Source organism: Haliotis rufescens, unplaced genomic scaffold, assembly GCF_023055435.1.
Source record: "Haliotis rufescens isolate VD_foot unplaced genomic scaffold, xgHalRufe1.0.p SCAF_11, whole genome shotgun sequence".
Classification (NCBI taxonomy): domain Eukaryota; kingdom Metazoa; phylum Mollusca; class Gastropoda; order Lepetellida; family Haliotidae; genus Haliotis; species Haliotis rufescens.
In genome coordinates, this window is record NW_025963791.1 from 30,334,837 (window position 1) to 30,361,075 (window position 26,239).

The 26,239-nt window shown below is 39.6% G+C and overlaps 1 protein-coding gene across 3 annotated transcripts in view; it reads left to right on the forward strand.

Moving 5' to 3' along the window:
• The first annotated feature begins 1,322 nt into the window (after positions 1-1,322).
• The window catches only part of LOC124132626, a 41,984-nt gene continuing 17,067 nt past the window's right edge, over positions 1,323-26,239 (forward strand). The window contains exons 1-13 of one of the 3 annotated variants that reach the window (XM_048392531.1): positions 1,375-1,444; positions 3,990-4,126; positions 5,203-5,251; positions 7,755-7,915; positions 8,068-8,152; positions 10,674-10,852; positions 11,430-11,511; positions 14,552-14,703; positions 16,875-16,980; positions 18,641-18,822; positions 19,477-19,534; positions 19,647-19,831; positions 23,705-23,768. In XM_048392531.1, the coding sequence (XP_048248488.1) occupies positions 5,212-5,251; positions 7,755-7,915; positions 8,068-8,152; positions 10,674-10,852; positions 11,430-11,511; positions 14,552-14,703; positions 16,875-16,980; positions 18,641-18,822; positions 19,477-19,534; positions 19,647-19,831; positions 23,705-23,768 (1,294 nt within the window). In that variant the 5' untranslated portion in view covers positions 1,375-1,444; positions 3,990-4,126; positions 5,203-5,211. Of the gene's footprint in view, positions 1,445-3,989; positions 4,127-5,202; positions 5,252-7,754; positions 7,916-8,067; positions 8,153-10,673; positions 10,853-11,429; positions 11,512-14,551; positions 14,704-16,874; positions 16,981-18,640; positions 18,823-19,476; positions 19,535-19,646; positions 19,832-23,704; positions 23,769-26,239 lie in introns of all 3 variants that reach the window. The other 2 variants (XM_048392532.1, XM_048392530.1) reach the window with 2 other exon arrangements.

The window sequence follows — 26,239 nt, forward strand, 5'->3', positions numbered from 1 at the left end:
CCCACAATCATAAGTTTCTGGCGTGCCGAGGGACGCAACTCCGCACACCAAAGCGTGGCGCCTAAGAGGACTGGACCACCCGTGCCCCCTCTGCATAAAGCAGACTCGATTGTACGATTCGAACTATATCATGACCATGTGTTTATGAATCACTATCATATAGTAAAAGGCAGTTAATGTCTGTTAGACCACCTCCGTGGTCTCGTGGTAGAACGTCCGCCCGGATAACAGAAAGTCCGAGGTTCGATCCCCGGCCGCGTCATACCAAAAGACGTTACAATATGGTACTTGTTGTTACCCTGTGTGGCGCTCGGCATTAAGGGGCCAAAACAAGGACTTTTCGGCTCGGAATCAGTATACTGTGTCTAACTGGGGTGTTCATGTTAAACTGAGGCATGGTATCTCAGTGGGGTAGCACTTTAAATCGGCATCAGTCCGGACTAGTACAAACAGCCACACACACACACACACACACACATACACACACACACACACACACACACACACGCACGCACGCACGCACGCACACACACACACACACACACACACACACACACACACACACACACACACACACACACACACACACCAACACACACCAACACACACACCAACACACACACCAACACACACCCACACACACCCCTGCCCCCACACCCACACCCATCCCCCCCACACATATATATATATACACGCACGCACGCACACACACGCACACACACGCACACACACACGCGCACACACACATGCACGTCGCTATATGAGTGCAATAATCTTGGACGCGCCGTTAAGCCCCATTTCACCTCACCTCACCTCACCTCACCTCACCTAATGTCTGTTATATACAATGTACCTGCATGACTACTCAGTTTTCCTTCTCTGAACACCAAGGTCATAATTTGACACAGAGCTGTTTATACATTGTATGGGGACTGAAAGTACATGCGTGTAGTTTAACCCGAGCGAACCTCCATGTTTTTCCTAAAGAAACTCTTAAAATAACTTCAAAGAAAGCTCACACACGTTCGCCATGTTCGTCTTAAGTTTAGTAGAAACGCTAACCAGATATTTTGATTGTGTAAAGAGTCCCCGTTATATACAGGTTGTTTTACGAGTCTAATTTAAAACGTTATCTACCTACGATCGATCAAAGGCAAATGCAAAACCTCACGGACTTGACATATTAAAGTCAAATATATATGTGATATTTTTCATAAATGTGCATCGTATTTGAACGGGAGATCTTTTCACGGATCAATACTAACGACTTATATAGCAATGAAGGGGGTCCTTATTCCAGGAATTCACGTGACACCTGTTTTATTTACCCATGGCTGTTTTGAGCAAGTATAAAGCTGTGCACCAATGACACACGACCATACATACCAAAGGGTGTGGGTGAATGTACATCTATCTGCAGAACGATTGGAGACTATACATTCATGTAAGTACTTCATAGTTAATCAATTCAGTTCAGTCGGTGGGGTAGCCAAGTGGTTAAAGCGCTGAATCGTCATGCCAACTACACAGGTTTGACTCCTATCAAAGTATAATGTTTAAGGTCATTTCTTGGCCCTGTCGCCGAAGAGGCCTCAATTCGCAGTTCATCCCTTAGACGGGCCGTGATCTGTGGTGATGGGTTCGAATCCCAGATTTACCTGTTTATGATCATTGGTTTGCAACACCGTCCGCACCCATCTTTACCGGTGTCACGGAAGTGACAAACCTCTGGCTTCTGCATAACGATGTGCTTTCTTCATTAAGATGATACGCCGTGATAGAACTGAAATACGTTCATCGGACCATGCAGACTCTGAATCTAATACACCCAATACAAATCTATAATAGTTGGCAAATCTAGATCAGTGCAGTTTCAATTTCTGAAAATGAAAAAAGTCTTTGCACTTCTTTGGATTATGTTTCATTAGGATAATTTAGCAACTGTTTTTCTGGAAAATATTTTCATTTCGGAGACTTGATATTTCTTTCAGTTTTGGTAAATGTATCTATTTTAATCATGTTTCAAGAAGTATCGCATTAACCTTTGACAGACTTGATAGAGTACATTTTATTGCTTAAATAACGTGTTATATGTTTATTCTTTACCGTATGCGACACTATCGTAAATTATCTTGTCTAGTTCACAAGTACAGGTTGAAGTGGTATATCAATTTACAGTAAACTACGGTTATATCGCACCCAAAGGGACCACTAATTTTAGCTCGTTGTAGCCGTAGTTTGTTATATGCATATACACAACATTACTACAGCAAATAGTCAGGACAAAAAGTAAGTTCGTTTTATCCGTCAGTTCGTTATAAACGTGTTCGTTATAAACGTAGTTTACTGTAATACTTCCAATTATGCCGTCGTGTTTTGAGCGCGTCTTACAAACAAAGTGAATGAGTTGGGTTTTACGCCGCTTTTAACAGTATTCCAGTTACTGTAAATCGTGAAATTAATGCGTCTCCAAAAGAATGCGACCGTTTTCCCCTAGCCAAAAGAGCGACTCGATATGAATGCGGCAACTCCCTCTTCTCAAGAATCAGTGGATTGATATCTAAAGAAAATTTCCTCTGTCAGGTTTACAGGAGAATCCTCACCTTAGTCCAACCTTACATTAATCCAATCACTCCAAATAGCACCGCTTATTAACGCTGAGTAGAGTACTACTGACCCCAGCAGTGACAATTCACAGGATGTACGTAATTAGTGTTTGAATGACATTGTTTATATACTTGTTACACATGCTGCTCAATAAACAGTTATGTGGAATATATAGTTGTTTGTTTCCAGCGTATGTCTAAGTAGGTATTTTCTTCTATCCAAAATGTCCTATTGTGGATATAAATGCAATGTTTAATAATGCGAGCAAAGACCACTCGCATTTTTCGCATTTAATTCACTCTCGCGTTATTTTCAAGATTTACAGTATATCAGCTTAATGTGGGAGGAAAGCCCGAAGTGATGCAGGTTTCAGACGTTTACCACTTCGGTGAAATCCACGAGCACGAATATGGTCTTACAAACAAAGACGTGTTATATATATCAACAACAGATACTATACTACTTATAAAGTGAGTGAGTGAGTGAATGGGTTTGATTTTACGCCGCTTTTAGCAATATTCCAGCAATATCACTGCGGGGAGACCATAAATAGGATCCACACACTGTATCCATGTCAAGAGTCAATTCCTGATTTTCGGCGTGACGAGCGAACGCTTTAACCCATGGGCTACCTCACCGCCCCTTACTTATAACGCCGTAAGTTATTCCTCCTAGTTCATTCTGAAAAAAGAGACACTCGCATAAAGAGAAACAATTTAATGTAATCATATATTCTTTAAACTTATATTATTACAAAACTGAATTTGATTTTTTTCATAATTGAAACAACAACAAATTAAACTGCATTCACCAAAATGCCTCGATTGGAGGAAACGTTCTCTGTATAATAAACGAACAAGGAGAAAATACATCAGATTCTGTCCCTGAGAACACTATGCAAAGCGTCCATATGAGGGTCACGTATATCAGTTTTTAACATTGCGTCGATAACTATTTTCCGTAATATTTGTTAATTATATTCTTTATGCAAAATGTGTCAATGGCGGGTGCTAATGGCAGAGCAGGACACGTTAACCCTTTTCGCGAACACATGGTGCTACCACTGATTGTTAGTGATCCATTCACATATTTACATGACTATTTTGCCTTGTACGCCTAATGGAATGTGTTTCGAATTATTTACTGGCTTTGACGTTGTAAATTCAATAGTCACAAAACTGTATTCTAACACCTTACTCAATCCAGTATTAACATTTATCGGGGCCATAAACAGTCGTGTCACATATGAACTTTTTATGAACGGATAAATACATTAATATATTTTGTAGAATTTTAGTACACAAATTATATGTACTATAGCAGACAAGTAAAACGTTAGATTAACATATATTGATGTCGAAAGACATCACTTTTATTTACAGGTACATTGTGTAAGCAACATTCTTGTTCAAAAGTATGGCGACACGAGGCCTTCATGATCTGCATGCACTGTGGGGGATATCGCTGACTTACTGAAAGATTGATCGCACAGCTGGGGTGGAGGTTACAACAAGCTAGTGTAAGCTACATACATGTATATTGAGGCGCCGTCCACCTATTGATCAAGGACTTTAAGTAGAGAGCGATTCAATTACGCATATCACATGCATACAGACTACGGAAGGTAAAAACTGGTCAGGCAACTCTCTGGCAACTGACTGGATTCTATTCACACTCAAGTCCCTTATTATAATAAGATATATGTCAGTTTGCATGAGTACAAACTCGATTTGGAAAGCTTTTAAAGTGACTAAAATTAAAAGACGGCTCTACGCCCAATTGAATCTGTTTCGGCGGATAATCGAGACTGGTTATTCTCTGGCGTTGACGTGTTATATATATACTTGACCCAAGATGAATCTTTCATTATATGATTGTTGAGAAAGTTCAAAGCATACAAAGCATACAACATTCATATCAACCAAATTTTCATGACGAATTTTAAACATTTCCCCACTTCAAGGATGAGTGCTGCTGATGGGTCACTGAAAGCACCCTGATAAAGTGGCATGTACTCACTAGCAGTGTAGACCCACGAAGGTCCGGGTGAAAATAGGTATTCAGCAACCCTTGCTTCATGTAAAGCGACTGTGCTTGGCTCGCTGACTTGGTTGATGCATGTCATCGTATCTCAATTGCGTAGATCGATACTCATGATGTCCCTGGATTGTCTGGTCCAGACTCGATTATTGACAGAACGCCGTCATGTAGCTGGAATATTTCTGAGAGCGGCGGTAAGCAACAAACAAACAAAACAAACACTTGCAGTGTAAGACTGTTTTTAATCAAAAGCCGCCCGTCTCGTATCTATCACAGTAAGCAGTTCAGTTGAGTAACGGGTTATGGAATAGTGTCGGGGAATATGGTGACGTATTGGAATAGGTTTTGTTGTCGACGAAGAATAATCAAGCCTTTTGGAAGAAAAATCAAAATGACTACTACCCTGCAGACACCCAGGAAGATAAAAATAGAATTTTCACAATGCACACAGTGTCACGTATTTACGACATTTTGAAGCTTCATTGGTGCAATAATATTTTATCAATTTGAAAGGGTTTGTGCCAATGTTTATTTTTTGATTCTCTGATGTTCCAGTAAATCACAATGGGCGTTGTTGTGTCGTCCCCAGTTCACCCATCTGAAAGTAAGTATAACCATTTCTTTCAGGACCCATTCTATCCCGTGAAACTCTATTGAACTAGTGTCCAAAAGAAACGATACCAACTTATTTTCAAAATTGTTTTTTACTGAGTGAATTGTCAAGTATGAAAACATGCCAATTCGTAGTGCACATCCCAAACACAGCATAGTCGATAAAAAATACCGGGAACACGTGATCACTTCCGGGAAAAAACGTAAATTTCGTGAAAGTGACATTTTCCCTCTCTAGCATGTTTTGGACGTGCAGAAAAACTGTATTAAACGGCTGATCAGACACGTTGATATCACAGCAACAAAAAGAACACAAGATATGCCACGTTTGACAGCCATCGAGAGAGAGAGAGCCGTTGGAATGGTCCAACAAGGAGCGTCACACGTCGACGTCGCCAGAAGGTTGGGCTGAGCACGCATCACTATCACCAAGTTGATGCAGCGGTTACGTCAGACAGGTCAGACGTCAGACAGGCCCAGGAGTGGAAGACCACGAGTAACCACGCCCCGTGAAGATCGTTACATCCGGGTATTACACCTGAGGAACCGTACCGTAACAGCGACGTCCACGGCGGCTACATCACTGGGACACAGGATCAGTCGACAGACCGTCTACAGGAGACTACGGCAGTATGGTATCCGGCCACGTCATCCCTACCGCGGACCGCTCCTGACGCCTCGACACCGGAACAACAGACTGATCTGGGCCAGGCGAGTTCGACGTTGGCAACGGCGGGACTGGGCACGTGTTATGTTCTCTGATGAGAGCAGATTCCTCATCTTCAGAAACGATGGACGGCAGCATGTATACCGACGATTTGGTGAACGTTTGGCGCCTAACTGTATCCAACAGGTCCGGCCGTTTGGAGGTGGAGGGTTAATGGTTTGGGGTGGCATATGTGGTGACGTCAAAACGATGCTTGTCGTAATTCGTGGAAACCTGAATGCACAGCGTTATCTTGATGACATCCTACGGCCTGTTGTGGTGCCCTTTATTCAGCAACAGCCTCGTGGACTCCTTTTCCAACATGACAATGCAAGGCCACACACAGCAAGATTGACACAGAACTTCCTTGCCAACACCAACGTACAGGTTTTGCCATGGCCCGCATGTTCACCGGACATGAATCCCATCGAGCACTTATGGGACCACCTCGATCGGCAAATCTGACGTCGCCGTGTGCCTCCAGTCAACGTCCAGGACTTGGAACGATGTCTCCTCGAGGAATGGCAACGCATCACTCCCAACGTCATCAGACGTTTGACGTCATCAGCCCGTAGGCGTGTTCTGGCATGTATTGATGCTCACGGTGGACATACCCGCTACTGACTTGACTTTGAGACGTGTGGTGTGACATTTCCCGTTGTTTCTGTGATCAGTGCTCTAACGAAATGTTCATTTTTCGACCCCACCTATCTTTAAAGGCTTGTCATATTGGTTGTACAGATTTTATTGAAATGAAATTTTTGTACAGATGTTGTGAAAGGATTTCTCAAAAGCATAACACCAATCCTAAACTTCTGCATTGTTTAGTTTTTCTTTTATGTCGTTGCAAACAGGTGGTATCGTTTCTTTTGGACACTAGTTTATATTGGTTTCCACCATCGATGCTTTATGAGTACACTTTAATTTGGTTCACGGCTCATTCCCATTTGCTTCTACCCCCTCTACCTTTTTTACTAAGAACCCGGGGGCACGGGTGGCCCAATCGTCTAAAGCGCGTCCCTTAGGCACGCCAGAAACCTATGGTTGTGGGTTCGAAACCCGGTTCCTCCCAATTATGTTCCGTGGTTTGTCAGCACCATACCGTGCTCGTGGGTTTCACTGAAGTGGTAAACGTCTGAGACCTGCATCACTTCGGGCTTTCCTCCCACATTAAGCTGACACGCCATGATATAACTGGAATACTGTTAAAGCGGCGTTAAACCAAACTCACTCACTCACTACTAGAAACCCGTGAAATCCGGGTTAGAATTCGTGCTTGTTGTAAGGCAACTTTCGGGTGGTCAGACTTCCTGACTTGGTTGATGCATTTGCGTAGATCGATGCTCATGAAGTCAGTTGTACATAGTACTCGAATATTTACAGATTTCCTTAAAATAGATGGAATATTACTGGGTGCGGCGTTAAACAACAAACAAACAGTTCTCCAAATCTGGCTCCAAGTGACTAACACCTATTTTCAGTGTGCGGGGTCGGCGATTTAACCAGGATCAGATTTTGACCTTGTACAAAACTAACCTTCAGAAGAGAGGGACTGCAAGGATAGTACTACCATGTTAAAAGATCACGACAGTATTTCAGCTCTATGTATCCTGGACTCGAAACCGTTCGACAAGACCTCGTTCTTATCGATGCAATGAGACAAATTCTTACTCGTAGGATGCTCATGAACTTATGCTTCAAAGACCTTTGTATCCTGATACTCTGTACTCGTCACTGTCAGGTTATCTATTGGGCATTGGAAGCTTTAGTTTATGTGGTTTACTTACAGACGTACTCGTCGATCTTGACGTTGCACTGGGAAAGGACCAAACAATCGAGGACAACAGAAAGGAAACCATAGGTGTGCTGAGACGTTTGCCCAATCTCAAGAATGTTACCGAGAGGGATGTGGTGGACACTTGCGTCCTTCTTCAAGAGGCAAAAGAAAAGGTGAAAGAATCACAACGACCTTAGCTTAGACCAACAGATAAAGTTAGTAATCTATGTCATCTGTCTCCAAGCATTACATTACTTCATAGAACAGTGACACACTGAATAGCTGGTGTTTACAATTCAAGTAATCTGTAATCTTCTTGTTGTAGAAGGTTCAAGTAGCGCAAGGAACAGGCTCTATACCCAACAAATTGACGCAGAAAGAGATAGATGACCAGATACGTATTTACAACAGTAAGTATATGTTACAAGAATCACTTTAACCACTATAGCCATTATAGCCATCGACACTATCTCGAAGATGGATTACGTTAACGCCGCCTTTGAAGAGAGCAAATGATAGATCTCATAGCATTCCGTGGAAAGTATATAAAGTAGACCGTATATCTACTAATAAACAAACAGTTTTGAACACGTGGAAAGAATCATTCAATTCCCTGCACGCCGACGATAACGATAACTCATACGATGACGATCATTATAGTCATATATCGGACGAATTGCTTAAACAAATAGCTGAACCTTTTCCATCTACGATAAACTGTGATGTTTTAAACAGCCCCATAAATTTGTGTGAGGTACAGAGCGCCGTATAAGATCTAAACGAGGGAAGTCACCGGGACAAGATTTGATACCCGCTGAAGCTTTGAAAACGCCAAATTTCAACTTCTGCTTCGAAAACCAAACATATCCTGAACTTTGGAAACTAAGCATTATTCATCCTATTAAGAAAACTGACCCTTGGGCGTCAGCTGTAAAACCCCTAACTTGGCTGTCAGGGGAGAGATGGGTTGGCTGTCTTCGCTTACCCTGCAGAGAATTGAAGTCATTAGGTTATGTAAGAAGTTGTCGATCATTGAACAAGCCAGAATAGTTCATAAAATCGCTACGTGGTCCAAAAGAAGATGTAAACCCTGGATAAATAACGTTCAATCAGTCTTTGCGAAGTTAGGCATCGATATCCCAAATATACTGCAGGTGTCAAATCAAGATTTTAAGACCATTAAAGAACATTTAATCCATATGGACTCTGTTACGTGGTTTAACGACCTGTGGAATGACCGGGGACTAGCCAACGGTAATAAGCTTCGTACTTATAGGAAATTTAAAGTTAATCCCTGCACAGAACCAGACGTTAAATTAATCAGAAGCAGACAACATAGAAGTGAGCTTGCTAAATTGAGATGTGGCACTCTACCTCTTCAAATTGAATTAGGAAGATTTAGTCGACCACCAATTCCTCTAGAGGAAAGAACATGTAACAATTGTAATCAAAATATCGTAGAAGACGAATTTCATTTCCTAATGAACTGCAGACTATACTCAGATATCCGTTGTAACTTACTGATGGATGCTCACACCACCGACAATAATTTTCTCAGTTTAGCCAAATATAATCAGTTTGTTTACCTTATGCAAAACGAGGAGATACAACATTGCCTAGCTGCAACAGTGTCCCTGATGTTTCGACGACGTATGGATGTAAACATATCATAATAATATAATGTTTCCATCGGTCTGTATCCGAATATTACACTGCGGGTCGTCTTTAAGCATTGTATTGCAGGTTATATTTAGATATTACATCGTGGGTAATATTTGATATTGTAAGTGCAGGTTGCTCGTGTGACCCAATACTTATATGTTTTAAATATGTGATTTAGTTTATAATTTGTTTATATGTTAAATGTCTCTCATAACCCAGAATGGGTGGCCATGTTTTATCTTGTGTGACAAAAATAAACAATTTTTCTTCTTCTTTATTATCTTGATGATGATGCATGTATATATAGCGCATAAAAGGCGCAAAACGTTGTGTTCAGTGCGCTTAGCATTGACAGTGTTTGTTTAAAAGGTTGGCTTTTGATGTGTGATTTAATAGACTGAAAGAGATAATTTCATATTATTTGGAAGAGAGTCCCATAGAATCGCTGCGGAATAAGAGAATGTTTTTTCGCCGTACGTGGATGTTCTGATTTTCGGAATAGAAAAAAGTTTCTGTTGTTGAGATCGGAGAGTTCTCTGTGGAGAGTAGACTGGAAAGAGATCAGTGAGATATTTTGGGGCAATGTTGTTGAAACATTAATATGCAAATGTTCGGGTTGATTTATACCTTATTTCAAATTTGGCTTTAAAACTGAGATGTACAAAAGGGATGGCACTAAGGTATGATGACGTGACATTGTCACGTTCATATGTTTTCAATATTTCCAATCTACCGTAAAGATAAAATACATTTCATCCACCTACAGTAAACACTATGCTCCAGTAACTTCTTTGAGGGGCATTTAGAAGTTGGATTACTAAGTAAGGATAAGATATATGGATGAACAACTTCTTTATAACAATTAGGAGCGACCATTATCAAGCAAGTGACGATCGGTGTTGAATCCATACGGAACGGGTATAGTGCACATTTAAGCTGCTTCCTTGAACAAGGGCGACATATGTGTATTTGTATACTGACAACATAATGTGAGTAAATGAGAGCTCTTTAGTCAGCAGTCCTGTCATGGATGGCACAACATCACCAAAGTCATCAAGCATGACTAGCCTATAGTCATTACTCGGCTCTACGATCAGCATGGGGCATTAGGAGAACGTTCAACAGAGATATTCCAACGGGGATTTAAAGTACGTGGTGATGTCTCATTAAGATGCGTCCCTGGTGCCAGCAGGTGCTAGTAATTACATGTTTACATGCATGTCTTCCGATACATTATTGCATTCTCATGATTCTTTTTTTTTATTACAGCCGAGAGGGTGTGTGTAGTCATTGATCATAGGATCAGAAGATTCTATGAGGACGACTCCTGGATTACGGGACTAACATCTGGAAAAATAAAAAACGTGGAAGTGGGCACTCATGAACTGAATTTTGCTCAAGAATACATGGACGAATTCCGGAAAAAGAGAACTGAAAAGCAAGACAAGGTTAGGCCAAACCAAAGTTATTGGGCTTCTTTATTAAAAACAGATCCAGGGCCGGTGTTGCAGGCTCAAAACAATCCCCTATAAATTCACTCTGGAGCGATTTGAGCCTAGGCTCAGGTCTCTCCCCTCTACTAGGCCTAAAACACTCACTCCTGGCTCAGATCTCTCCCTGTTGGGCTCAAATCAGTCCTTTACATTTAACAGGATCCCATTTCTACTGTTTTGGCATAATGTCCTGAAACTTTCAGGTGTTCATGAGACCTTTCTTTTTCTTACCTGAAAAAGGGGGGGATCGGGTACCTCAGTTGTTAAAGCGTTCGCTCGTCACGCCGAAGACCAGGGTTCGATTCCCGACACCGGTACACTGTGTGAAGCCCATTTCTGGTGTCCCCCGCCGTGATATTGCTGGAATATTGCTAAAAGCGGCGTAAAATCAAAACCACTCACTCACATACTTACCTGATGATAGATGATTGTCGACAAACATTATATTTAAAAACCTAACAAAAAAATCAACAGTGATGCTTGGCAAGACATTTAATTTATGTAGACAAGTATATTTCTATGTTTATTTTAGGAAAAGACTAAGAACCTCGCGAACATCTTCTGTCGACGACTGAACATCCAAGAAATCCAAGATGCTATTAATCATGTGAACAGTAAGTACTATTATCGTTGTTACATTGTTACGTCTAGAAAAGTAAACACAGTGATCGTCATGTGGATTACGGGTAAGAATACATCTCCAGCAATATCATGGATCGGGTGGTCCAGTCAACGGACGCGACAAACAATGGTCAGAATCAATCAATCTATTATTACAAAGTAGACACAATTTATGGATAACAACTTCTTTAATACTGTAGAAAGCGACGGTTCAGTATAGATCCTTATACCGTTGTCACGCAAGACTGAATGAGGGACATTGTACAGAATATATATAGTAGGTGGAGGATTAAAAGAAGAGGATAAGCAGTAACAGCAATTGCATACATGACTGGGATAACATGAGTAGGTCATGACAACAGAAGGATAATCCTGTCACAACATGATGGGCGGAGAACACATAGGTGGAAGCCAAATAAACAGAATAAGTTGTATAGGTGCGGTGATTCTTGCTTAATGGGCCATAGACTGTGTCTATTTTGTCATCCGTCAACTTCTAAGTAATGCATATCATACAATTCAACTATTATATACATTGTACGTTGATTGTGTGTCTTTGTACCTATCTGTCCTAAGTTGTCATATATAGGGAGAGTTTATTGCAACAATGACATACGTGCATAGACATATTGATATAAATACATGCAAAAAGTAATTAGGTTACATTAATTTGCAACAATTGCACAAATTGTTCACTGTCGTAATAATTTTTACAGTGTCATTGACTGTCATCAAAATGTATTAGGCCATATTGTGTCTGACTTTGAGACTCCAATCGGTGACCACCAAACACTTACAAATATTCTTGATGATATTAATAAATGTATTTATTAAAGTCACTATTTGGCTTTAAAATAACCCAATACAACGAAATAAACATGTTACCCGACAACCCCAACCCTGTTGGGGTTGTGATTGTAAGATCAGGCGAGGTAAATATAATCAGACTAAAACTATTCTCCAAAAAAATAAAACAACAGAAAATAAACAAAGATATGTCAATGCAAGTAAAGCTTATAAAAAGACAGATAAAGTTTAACAATTCACACCCGAAATGCTTCACAGAACAAATTATCTAACTGACAAATTGATGATACGAAATCATTATGAAAATTGTTGTTGTTTGAAAAGATGCTATTGGGCCTTATCCCACTTGAAGGACAATTTAAACACTTCAAACTCTTCAATGACGATACGCTTAATGAAGAACCTGATGATCTCTCGCTGATCAGTTACATATAGACACTGACGACAGTACTTAAATTTTAAACAGTGTAATTACAAGTGAACAAATACTGTTAGCTGTTTCTGATCTGAAAAACGGTAAGCCCGGCCCCTGATCAGATAATTAATGAATGCATCAACACCGCTAGATACATTATGTTACATTTATATGCTTAATTATTAAACCAAATATAAAATGATGGATTATGGTATTCGTTCTATCTACAAGGGTAAAGAGAATAAACACAGAATTGTTAATATTAGACCAAAAATGTGTTTAGATGTTTTGGAAAGTTATTTACCAACATTCTTAGTAACGGAATTAATTTTTTTAACTATCAAAATAATGTGTCAGAAGCAGAGGTTGGATTTCGTAAGACATATTCCACTAATGACCATATATTTACCCTTCATTGTTTAGTGGACCTTTTAAATCTCGAAGGAAAAAGAATGTTGTTTCATCAACTTTAAAAAAAGCTTTCGATAGTATTTGGATGGCTGCACTGTGGGCAAAGCTATTTGAGCAAGGTATAGACGGTAAATGTTTAGGAATGATTAAATCAATGTATAAACGTATAAAATCATGTGTTTCTGTATGGGGAACTGACTCAGAATTCTTCCCATGTCTTGTCGGTGTCCGTCACGGAGACATTGTATCACCAGTATTGTTTTCTCTATTTTCAAATGACTAAGACAGCTTCTTAATATCTAAAGATTGTCCAAGATTATCAATCATTTCCTATACACCCGACTCAATGCTTGACCTCTCAATATCAATGTTTGTTGTATTGTATATCGATGACACTATCCTATTAGCCACGTCAAGTTTAAACATACCCAAAGCAATAACACATTTTTGTCATCTTTGTCAACAGGCCTCTAAAGCTATGTATTTTGTCCCATTATAACTTTTTGATAGCATGATTTTTCTTGTTTTGTGGGTGTGTAAATAAAAATATCCATGTGTGTTTTAGGAGAAAAAAATACCTGAAAAGAAAAGTCCTCCTTTGTGTATGCTTCATGCGATTTAGGCTGAGTTCCACTTTCTGTTGACGTTAAATTCCGTATGTTAACGTTTTGGTCGAAATTAACTAAAGTCCATGCCATTAACTCCAGCAATATAATTACTCTTTTTCCGTTTACCTATTGAAAAGGGACGTCGGAATAAGATACCTTTATATGATAGAAAAAGTAAATTGTGTTGTACAGATGATATTGAGGATGAATTATATCATAAAATGTACACATTAATGAAAAGAAAGAAAACTGTATATATCTTATTCATATTTATTGAGAACGAATATATTAAAATTTCAAGCATTTTCTCCAAGGACATACAAAATTATCTGTAAAGGAGAACCTATGTAAATTCTGGAGCCAAATAATGAAACTCTGAAAATCTCCCTGCAAGAATTACCCACCATCACTAACTGTATGTATATATAATGTCATTTGGACCTCATATCCTGAATAATTTGGCATGAACGTAATACATATCCGTTCTGCCCTGTTCTGATAATGTTTAACATATAAATATAGAAAGGCACAATCGTGATTGAACAACTAGTATGTCATCTTGTATGTATGGCCCTGAATGCAGAAACGTCAATTGAATATTGCAAATTCAACTGTACTTCAGGTGCTGATATATATTGTAATAAATGTTTTGTGAGAGATTGTCAAGAAATGTTTCCAACTCGAAGGTTCGCCATTGTTATGTTATTATTGCATGCATAATCCTATTTACACGAATATCCACTACCCCACTCAACAGAACACCCACATGATAACAAGTGTTTGTGATTACAGGATACCAGTCGGTTGTCAGGGTGATGAGGTCTGCAACATCCAAAGAACTAAGGGCATCAATGAAGATCAAATATTTCGACTTAAACGAAGTCGTGAAAGGAAAGAAGGAAGAAACGTTTGTCGCTTATCACAAATTATTGACACAGAGCAAGGTGATAAGGCACACTAAGGGTTATTTTGTTGTTTTGTTTTGTTTCTCGGCAGATCATTAAGATTTGATTAAATGTGCATACATGACGACGCTTAAAAGAAAAGCGCTCCGAGGCATCTCCAAGGCATGCCCCGTTACTTAGAAACATCTCACTTAAATAATGTCCTGTTCTTCGTTGCGATTATTAGTATATATACTCTGTAAAAATGAAAGTTTCAACGCATAGTGGGTAAGAATACCTTTAAATGTACTTAAGTAATCCATGTTGCACTATTAGATGAACATAAAGTCTAACTTTTCCTTTTTACCGACAAAGTGTCACAAAACGGGTTTATTGTGACAGTCCTTGATAGAGTGAATATCGATGAACATTCGACATTTACATGATTCGTTTTCTTGGGGACTGAAATGCACTTTTCACTTGCAAGTCATGGAATTGGGCATCCGTTTTATGGGCAAGTTTATGACTCAGGTAACGAATGATTTTGTGACAATTGTCAGGCCTCGAGTCACTGATAAATGATCAAAATGCGGGAATAGCGCTATTGGTAGGCTTAAGCTGGTGAATCCCAAGCGTCAGTTGCAAGGCATTTCAACGTTGCCCAGAGCACAATTTCCCAACTTTCGAAAAGATATCGTCAACAAGATCAGAGAAACCACATATCACCACAGTAGCCAAGGATCGCTACATGCGTGACCTGCATCCTTGTACACGATGAACACTGCAACTCAAACTAAAAGTTTACGTCTCATATGTAAAGAGACTGTCCTTTACCGTTTATGCGCTGGCGGGATCCGCGTGAATGAGTCTGGTGTAACGCCGCTTTTTACAGTATTCCGGTTATATCGCGGCGTGTCAGCATAATGTTAGAGGAAAGCCCAAGTGATGCTGGTCTCAGATGTTTACCACTTCGGTGAAACCCACGAACACGGGTATGGTACTGGCAAACCTAGAAACATAATCGGAGCGAACCGGGATTCGAACCCGCAATTATAGATTTCTGGCGTGCCGAAGGGACGCAACTCTGCACAGCGAATCGCGGCGCCTTAGACGACTGAACCACCCGTGCCCTATCCGAGAAAGAAGCTTCCCCAACTTTCGCGTAGCGCTTGGTTCAGTGTCGAATCTCGTCTGTTTCTTCAAAGGAGAGATGGGTGGATCCGTGCGTATCCACGACGGAAATAAGCGTTATATGTTGCGTACAAGAAGTAGACAGATTCGGTGGCAACGTCATTATGTGGGGAGCAGTCTCTATGGCGAAGAGCAGATCTTGTTCATAGCCAATGCAACTTTACAAGTGTGCGTTTTTGTGACGAAATCTTACGTCCCCGTTTTAGGCCCCATTTGAAGCATGACACTCGTCCCCACATGCCACGAGTCTGAACCGATTTCCTGAGAGGTCAGAACATACACATACTGTCGTGGCTGCCAAGATGACTTTAGCCTCGTTGCGATGACGTAGACAGACGTTTACGTCAACGTCAACGTCAACGTCAGCCAGGGCCAGAGAATTACTCCAAGTTCTTCAAGAATTCTACAATTCCACACAGTGTCATCCACAGTTCTATGTTCCATAGGCAGGAGGCGTCGTGCAGCCATTCAGGTCTATGGTGAACATATACGGTACTAAGCATTGCGATGGCAGTGCTTGAGATAATCATGTTACCGGTACACCTAAAGACGTTAACGTTTGACGAACTCTGTTTCACTTTGTAATCTTCCAAATACACCCATACTCTTAAAGCCTTGTAGATGTCACAGATAAATATATTTAAAACCACATCTATTTTTATTTTGTCGGTGAGTACATATTAGTCACATTGCCAAACGAAGAAGTATTTCTAGGTTAACAGTGAACATTACAGTAAACTACGGTTATAACGAACACGCTTATAACGAACAAACGGATATAACGAACTAACTTTTTAGTCCCGACTATATGCTGTAGTTATGCTGTATATAATTATGCTTATAACCAATTACGGTTATAACGAACTAAAATAAGTAGTCACTTTGAGTTCGTTATAACCGTAGTTTACTGTACATGTGTTAGTGCTTAAGGCTTTTGGCCTTTGCTGGTTTAACTAGTTACGTCTACAGTTTGTTTTTATGTTATTTCCAGCCAGGCTCATACGAAACTACTTATATACTTACCATTATTTGTTCTTTAGGACGAAGGGGAGAAGAGAGCTGTGTATGTAAAGGTTGCAGGAAATGACAATGTAACTGGTGAAGACATTGAACAGTGTCTCAAAGAGATCAAAAGAATAATCACGCGTATGTATTATATATTCACCATTGTGTTCACCTTCCAATATTCTTATCATACACAGGGTCATACACAGTCATGCGAAGTTCTCTTAACCATCTGTTGGCAAGTACTTTAATAAATCAGACCGCCTCCGTGGTCTAGTGGTAGAGCGTCCGTCCGGAGAGCGGAAGGTCCGGGGCTAGATCCCCGGCCGCGTCATACCAAAAGACGTTAAAAGATGGTACTTGTTATTAGCCTGTCTGGCGCTTGGCATTAGGGGGCTAAAACTAGGACTGGTCGGCTTGGAGTCAGTATACTGTGTCTGAGTGGGGTATTATGTCAAACTGCGGCATGGTATCTCAGTGTGCTAGTATCCAAGGTACTTTTAACACCTTAATTACCGGCGTTAATTGATGTTAATTGCAGGAGTGTAACAGTTGTTACCTCTTCACCTGACTACGGCAATCCCCTCGTTCTTTTTGGTGCTGACAGTCTGGGATGTGCGAGAGGTACATTGTCAGTACCCGAGGCCCTTGGATAAATTACCGTAGTTCTCCCAATGAGCACAAAAGAGTTTTTTTCCGTCGATGGCTTTATTCAATCACAAGATTGATCACCAACTTCTGGTCACGATGTTCTAAAGGACTTAAGCCGCGAAGCTTAAGTCCTGGCCGAAATACTGGAGGTATGGTCTGGTGTTTCTCAGAGTAAGGTCGAAACCGTGGTGCTCAAGTGGAATCCTCCAGTCTCCCCGTCCCTTGGGTCTCCCCGTCTTTTTACCCCCAAGCTTACGTCAAGGTTTTACCCATTTTTTCATGTTCTATTGGTCAAACACCTTTTCCCCCTCACCTTAAGTCGTTCTTCCCCACTCTTCTCTAATAACCAGAACCTTATTCGGACTTGCCATAATGTAGCTTCTCACCCTTTTGGAATTCGAACTATTTCCACCCCCCCCCCCCCCCCCCCCCCCCCATACCATATATGTCCCAAGTCCCTGACGTTCCCGTACCTCTAAACTCTATTCTACCCCTTTATCTATTTCCTCATCTGGCTAATCATTTTTCGTTAATGTATAGCCCTCGACCTACTACCCTCACCCCTGGATGCTCGTGGCCAGGCATGCTCCCGTAGTCTTCAACTACCAGAGCTGCCTGTATTATACCTATATATATTCCCGACTTACCGACCCCAACTCCCCTTCTTTATCTTTTATATCAGTATGTCTCTCAATGCTTTATTAAAAACTTTAATTATTTGTTAATTATTTAAATATATATTACACTTTTATGCCTATAATACTAGCACTATAAATCGGCATCAGTCCGGACTAGTACAAGCAGCCACACAAACACACATACACGTACATGCACGTCGCTATATAAGTGCAATAATCTTTACGTTGAGCGACGTTAAACCCCATTTCACCTCACCTCACCTTTAATAAATCCGAAAACCAAAAGGTATCTTTGGCCCCTTGCAAGTTAAGAATATATAACTCTCTGGCACACCATACCAGGTGCAGTCCGAGTGCCCACTTCGCCATCGACGGTTAAAACAAGCTTAGCGCTATTATCATTATTTGGTGTAACTTATTCACTTCCCAAATAAACGGTTACCCGTTACTGAGTTAATAAATTGGAAGGTGTCCCAAAGATATAAATATTCGTATACAACTTTTATTTACAGATCATGCTGCTATCTTGAAGATCAATCAAGTTATATCAATACGAAAGGCGGACACGAAGAACATCATGTCTGCTTTACAGCATCAGAATGCTGAGCTAGAATTACCTTCAGAAGAAACAGATGAAGACTCTGACAGGGAGAGAGAATACCAGATACTACTGTACGAGGCTTACACAGATAAGGTACAAACAGAGACAAATCTAATGGGAATTTATAGCACATGCTGTTCTACACCAAGAGACCACACCAACTGGGGATTTACTGTTAGAATTGATCCCAATCAAAATGTACTTGCTACTGAATGGATCAGCTGGTCAGGCTCGGTGACTTCGTTGCCATGGTACCCCGACGGTGTGGATCGTTGCTCATAATATCAATCATTTGATTGTCTGGTCCAGCCTCGATATCCGCCGTCATATAGCTGGAATGTTGCTGAGTGTGGCGTTAAACCATACCGGATCTTTTTCAAAGATATCAAAGCAGCCATCTCATTATACACAGACCATAGAGCGTTATAAAGTAGATAAAGCTAAATGGTCATGAAGAAATGGTCCTTTAGTCCTGTAACTCAGTGGTAGAAAGCGCCGTAATTCGCAGCGTTAATTCCCTTAGGCAAGCCAGGATACACTGATCTTGGGTTCAAATATGAGGTTCGCCCTAATTAGTATCCTTGTTATGTCAGTTTATTATTTGTTTTGTCACGAAATCCTCGCATACAACCCCTTCACAGCTGAAACAGGAAAATTATATTATCCAGACAAATACTCAGATATGTGAAATCAATAAGAAATATAATCTTGTCACACGCTTTTGAAGCGAATGATGATGTTTTGCAGGCAGTCGGTAAAGCAGATATCAGAATGGAGAAAGATGACATCCAAAGAGTCCTATTAAGTAAGTACCGTTATTATTATAATGGATCGGTTTAGGGTAATTTGAATCGTCAGCGTGATTTGGAAACCCTAATCCTTAAATGTCTAAACAATTATTTGATAAAATGTTTCAGGTCGGGATATACTTAAGAAAATAGACCTGCTAAAGGACGACCAGAAGGATGATACGTGTTTCTTGTTAGAAAGCCTCAGAAAAGATGAAATGAACATTTGTGAATATCTTGAAGACGAAATGGACGAATCTGATGAGTGGAGCCTCGCATCGTTAATTTTTGATGAGCGTGACAACAAAAAAACGGTGCGGTATACCTCTATTATAGTTTTGTTTGTTTGTTGTTTAAAGCAAATATCAACAATATTCCAGCTGTAAGCTGGCAAATTGAAACCGACCTAAAGATAGTTTTCATTAATGTGTTTTTTTTGCCTTTTATGATAAAATGGATACACCTACTAATAATGCATCCTCCTGTGTAATACAAAACGGTCATATGTCTTCTTTCTTTATTAATGAAAGAGGATGCAGACAAGGAGACCCAATATCGACATATCTTCTTATATTTCGTTTTGCTGTAAAAGTCTTAGGTTGTATGATAAGAGACAATAAAAATATTAAAGGAATTGTATTGAATGATTACGAGTGTAAATTAGGTCACGACGCAGACGACACACAATTATTCATAAACGGAGAGGCGGAAAGCATGTATGCAGCAATAAATACACTTGATTGTTTCTTCAAAATGTCTAGACTTACAATAAATATTGATAAAACAAAATCCATATGGATCGGGTCGAAAGCAGGTAGCTCAACAAATATTTGTGAAGATTTAAAATTAGACTGGCATGTAGGCAATTTTGAAGTGTTAGGAATTACTCTCAACCCCCATTTGCAAGATCTATGGGTTATCAATACTCGAAAAAGACTTGAAACAATAAATAGGCTATTGACAAACTGGAGAAGAAGAAACTTGACTCTTATAGGTAAAATTACTGTTATCAAGTCATTGGCTCTTGTCCATATTTTTATGGCACTGCCAAACCCCCCAAAAACTATATTACAAACTTAAACAAATTTATGTTTAGATTTTTATGGAATGATAAACCAGATAAAATTAAAAGACAAAACCTGAAAAAAATATGCTGATGGTGGGCTTAGAATGGTGGACATTAAACTATTCATAGAATCACTAAAATTATCTACATTAAGAAGGTATTTAAAAACGAGTACATATGATAATCCTTCAGTTTTTTCTTTCACTGATATGATTAATTTAGGAGTTAATGCTGCTAAATATTTATTAGTGAAAAACCCGTTTTGGAGAGAAATTTTAAATGTTTGGAGAAATTATGGAGGAAATTTACAACAAAGTCAGAAAAGATTTCCGAAATTCTATCACAGCCACAACTACATAATTAAAAATTGGTTTAAAAAGGGTATAATGACAACTTATGTATTGAGAATGGATTTCTTCCATTTGAAATATTAAAAGTACGTTATGATAAACAGGGTACAAAACTAGATTATAATCAGGTTAAACTTAGTATACCTAAAGAATGGAGAAACACTGTCAATCACTATATCCAAATACCAATATATTACTTAAATCTCAGTCCACAATTGAGTCCCCGTTCAGGGATCTAGGTACTTTAATGATAGACTAATTACAATAACAAAACCACCCGAAGAAAATGGAAAATGGCAGACTCTTTTTGACGATGATATTCCATGGAAAGAAGTTTATTCAAGCTTCAGAAAATGTACTAAAGATACTAAATTGATTGACTTTCAGTTTAAGTTTATCCATAGAATCATTTACACCAAAAAGGAATTATTAAAAATGAAACTAGTTGACAATGATATTTACTCCTTTTGAGATTTAAATGGTGAAAAGCTTATACACATATATTGTGAATGGGAATATGTTAAACACTTTTGGAGCAAACTGGAAACCTTTTAATCCTTGATATCAATACTAGGATCTCATTTACCGAATACTCAGTTATATTTGGATTTGACAAAAATAAACTTATACTAAATCATGTTATAACATCCAGTATAGAACATCCACCCATAGATATATATCAAGTATTAAGGGTGAGAAACCAAGTTTTGATAATTTTAGGAAAATTGACGTCCAAAAGAAACTTTACCAGAGTTTGAAATCACTCTTGCTCAAAAACAACAAAACATACATGCATGAAGTAAAGTGTATTGAGAAGATCAATATATCAACATAATCAACACTGAAAATGACAATCATACCGCGACCGAGAATGACGTCCGAGACCCCCAAAGTCGGGTGTGGTACAAAACTCGAGCTTTCAGAATCATGGACAATAGGCAGAGTACATTAACAATCGCTCACGTTCAAAAACAAGTCATTAGTAGAGCGTGTGACCACCAAATGCCTCAATACACGCAAAAACTCTTCGACGCCCAGAAAAAGTTAGTCGTCTGCTGAGGTCACTTGGGATTTGACGCCATTCGTCTTGGAGGGCCAAGATCAGTTCTTGCCGGTTGGCTGGAGAGTGTGGTCGTTGTCGAACACGACGATCCATCAAGTCCCAGATGTGTCCTCTGGGGGACATCTCGGGTGAGCGTGCAGGCCACGGCAGGGCGTTGACGTTGTTGGCTGCGAGGAAGTTAGTGACAATTCTGGCTGTATGGGTTCTAGTGTTGTCATGCTGATAAACGACACCACGTGGCTGCTGTTAGAGAAATGGTAGGACAACTGGACGAAGAATGTTATCCATGTACCGCTGAGCTGTCAAGTTTCTGTCAACGATGACCAGCGGTGTCCTCTCCTGCCAACAGATCCCTCCCCACACCATGACACTCCCTCCACCATATGGTACGACCTCCTGCACGCAACACGCCGCCGTTCGTTCAAACCTTCGGCGGTAAACACGTTGTCTTCCACCAGCCCTAAACCTAAAGAATCGACTTTCGTCAGTGAAGACAACCCTCTGCCAGTCACGTCGTTGCCAACATCGTACAGTCCGGGCCCATCTCAATCGCAGACGACGATGTTGCGCTGTCAATAGCTGTCCTCTGTATGGGCTAAAAGCCCTGATTCCATAAGCCCTGAGTCTCCTGGCCACTGTCTGTCGACTAACCCTGTGACCTGAGGCATTTGTCGCCGATGACGTCACTGTCAGGAAGCGATTTCGGAGGTGAAAGATACGCAAGTACCGGTCATCATGGGGCGTGGTCACCCTGGGTCTGCCTGTTTTTGGCCTGTCAGCGGTCCGCCCTGTCTGTCTGTAACGTTGCATCAAGTTGGTAACGGCAACACGGGAGCAACTGAAGAGTCGTGCAATACGGGCGTGGGTGGCTCCCATCTGTACCATACCTAAGGCTCGTTCACGTTGTTCGACTGTGAGTCGTGGCATTTCTTTTGTGTTTTTGTTTTTTTATCACTGTGGATGTCTGACTTGCCGTTGCAATCGTTTTATACCCTTACCCGCACGTGCATTTGCAGTTGTCGTGCACGTGTTTTTCACTTTTTCGCGTGTTATCTCGCAAACATGTTACAGACAATTAACATTTTCTGCATACACTATTGTTGTATTTAGGTTATGTGTTTTAGATAGACTTCATCGAAAAAAAATTGTACGTTTTCTGAAATTTATTTTTTCAGTTGGTAAAGTTTCTTTTGGACGTCAGTTTATATATATATGGACGGTCGGGGCCCTCAGCGGTTAAAGCGTTCGCTCGTCACGCCGAAGATCCGGGTCCGATTCCCGACATGGGTACAATGTGTCCCGCGCTGTGATATTGCTGGAATATTGCTAAAAGCGGCATAAAACCATACTCACTCACTCACTATATATATATATATGTATATATATATTGTATTTCAGTTATACATGCTATATTTATATCACAAGAAATGTACATCCATGTAATTACATTAATGAAATCGTTATCAATTTAAATTTAAAGAAAAAATACAATGATGTAATTGAAATATATATAATCACACAAGCACAAATCAATGAGCCCTCATCTAATGTCATACAATGCGTCTTACCCAAAGTACAATACATAAAAAATAATATGACGAACACATCGATACCAACTACAGTCCACGTGGTAACTTATCAGAAAGCTCTGATTGTGTTGTATACACCGAGAGAAGCATATTTTCTCTATATTGAATTCTCCTTTTAGGGGACCACCGATGAGAAGAGATGCAAATTCCTGACACGACAAGAAATAAAGGGCATTGTCAAAGGTATGGTAATTTGAGAGATTTCACTTATCGTCTACACGGAATTACCTGTAACACGAGTTACCTGTGGCACGCTTAAAATGCACATTAGAATTGCTTCCAAAGATACAAGCCGTAAACTTTAATTCTTCAGACGTTTAACAGTGGTTTTCAATCAATAATGTAACAACATAAGAAATGTAATTAATGTGCAGCGATGGAACGCCTCTTGTATGCAACACAAGGGAAAATTCCAATATATACAAAATATAAAATTTGTATATATGGTATATCCAAAAATATACAGTTTTGTACATATGAATAGATTTTACCACTGCTTCACACAGTGTTTTCTTACCGGATTCTCACAATATGTGGTTGATATTGAAAATATTACTAATAATACCGGACAGTATTATTGCATGTGGCAAATATACTTTAAAACTATGTTCATTATGACAACTATATTTGTAGTGTTATGAAATAATTGGCATTTATTCATGTTGACAGCATTTTACATAATAGAGAAATAGATGATTTCTGCAGACATCTGTAACAGTTAGATATATAATACGTTCGCCCTACTGTTAACAAATAAGATGATCTATACATACAAGTAGTTTGGGGTAGTTTTAAACAGTGACGGTAAAATAGATTTATCGTGAATAGCGGCAAATATGAATATACACAATTTAATAAATATGTTTCTGTTATGTCATGGTATGGTGATTCTGAATCTAAAATATTGCTTGATATTGTTTGACAAACAGTTGTATGCACTGTCCATCGTGATACTTCTGCTTAAGTATATAAAAAGGATGTTTGGCTGGTCAATTGAGATGCGTTCATTGTAAACAAGGATTAGTGTGACAGAAAAACTAAGTTTGTCATCTGGTATAATGCACTTCCTCGATTAGCATAATTAGAACAGAGTTTGTAATTAGTTATATCCGGACTCCAGTTAACCAAGACAGTTAGCATCATTGGAGAGTGTGCACAACTGGAGAAGAGGCGAGCAACTCAATGTGATTTATGAATTTGTGGAATTTTAATAAATAAACGAACACCTGTCACAAAAATGCAGTCGAACATTGAACACACGAACGCAGATTTTTCTATCGTACATTTGAGGGTAAACGTGAACGAAGCCGTGCAGGATGCCTAACAGGGATTTGACTTCAGAACACACAGTGAGCTCAGGTAAGTTTAGATATGGCAATCACGAGCGCGGACTCTATATGTGTTCGCAATGGAACATTTGGAAGAAATAAAATTTACTTCAAGACTAGTACACAACAAAGTCATTAAGTAATATTAAATAAATTGAGTCACGATATGACAACATCAAATCCTATATTTGTTTGATGAAACAGGTTTAAAGCAATCCAAATTGTACAATCATTTTTATAAAATACAGCATGTGTCGCTACCCCTCCCACATCAAATACATAAATGTATAAAAATGTTTTAATATAATTCAAAATCACTATAATTTTTACATTATAACTAAAACTATGGAGCTAAGTATGTCGAGCCAACAAAATATTGTATATATTTTTACCCTTAGAATCAAACCCAGAAAGTTTACACTTAGATTCATTACGGACTATTGTGGGGCGACAAGGGGTACAAGTCATGAGGAACTTTATGGAGAAACTAACATAACCAAAAGAAAACACTATTTCACAGAGTTTGAAAACATCTCTTCTGTTAGTGATTACTTTTAAAGAAATCGAACCAATTTACAGGCTACAAGTTGCTGAACAGAATGCTATGCCAACTCATTCCTTCCTGATACCATTAATAATTGGAATAGTCACCTGATATAGAGGATTACTAAACTATTATTATAATTGGACATATATTATATTCCTCATTCACTTATATATTTTCAGATGACTTAAGCGATCATACTGAACCGCAAAAGAAACGCGAGATTGTAAAATATAAATTTTATATGGTACAATGCGGAAAATATATGTCAAGACTGTATATTGTGTGAATATTCTGTGACGTCCTGATGCGTTTTTGAGACAAACATTCCATCGAACGGTACAACGAGGCCTGAAATTAGTCGGCACAACGCAGCCTTGTCCAAGGCCGTGGGTGACAGTTACCATGCTTTGCCGTGGACACCAACATGGACGTGTAACTCATGGAGGCTATGGGTATAAAAAACAACTTGAACTCCCTTTGTGGCAGTCGTAATTTTGATGCGGAAGGTATGCCTCGATTATCCACACAACAGAGAGAACAAGCGATCGGTCGATTACAAGCTAGACAACGGTCCCAGGTTGTGACCAACACTTTCAATGTTCACGTCAGCATCATCCACCGTCTGTAGCAGCTTGACATCACAAACAGTACTGCAGACGGCGTCCGACGTGGACGCCCCCGAGTCACCACGCCAAGGCAGGATCGGTTCATCCACCGCCAACACCTACGGAATCGCTTCAGACCAGCCAGTGTGACAGTTCGAAACACCATTGGCACTA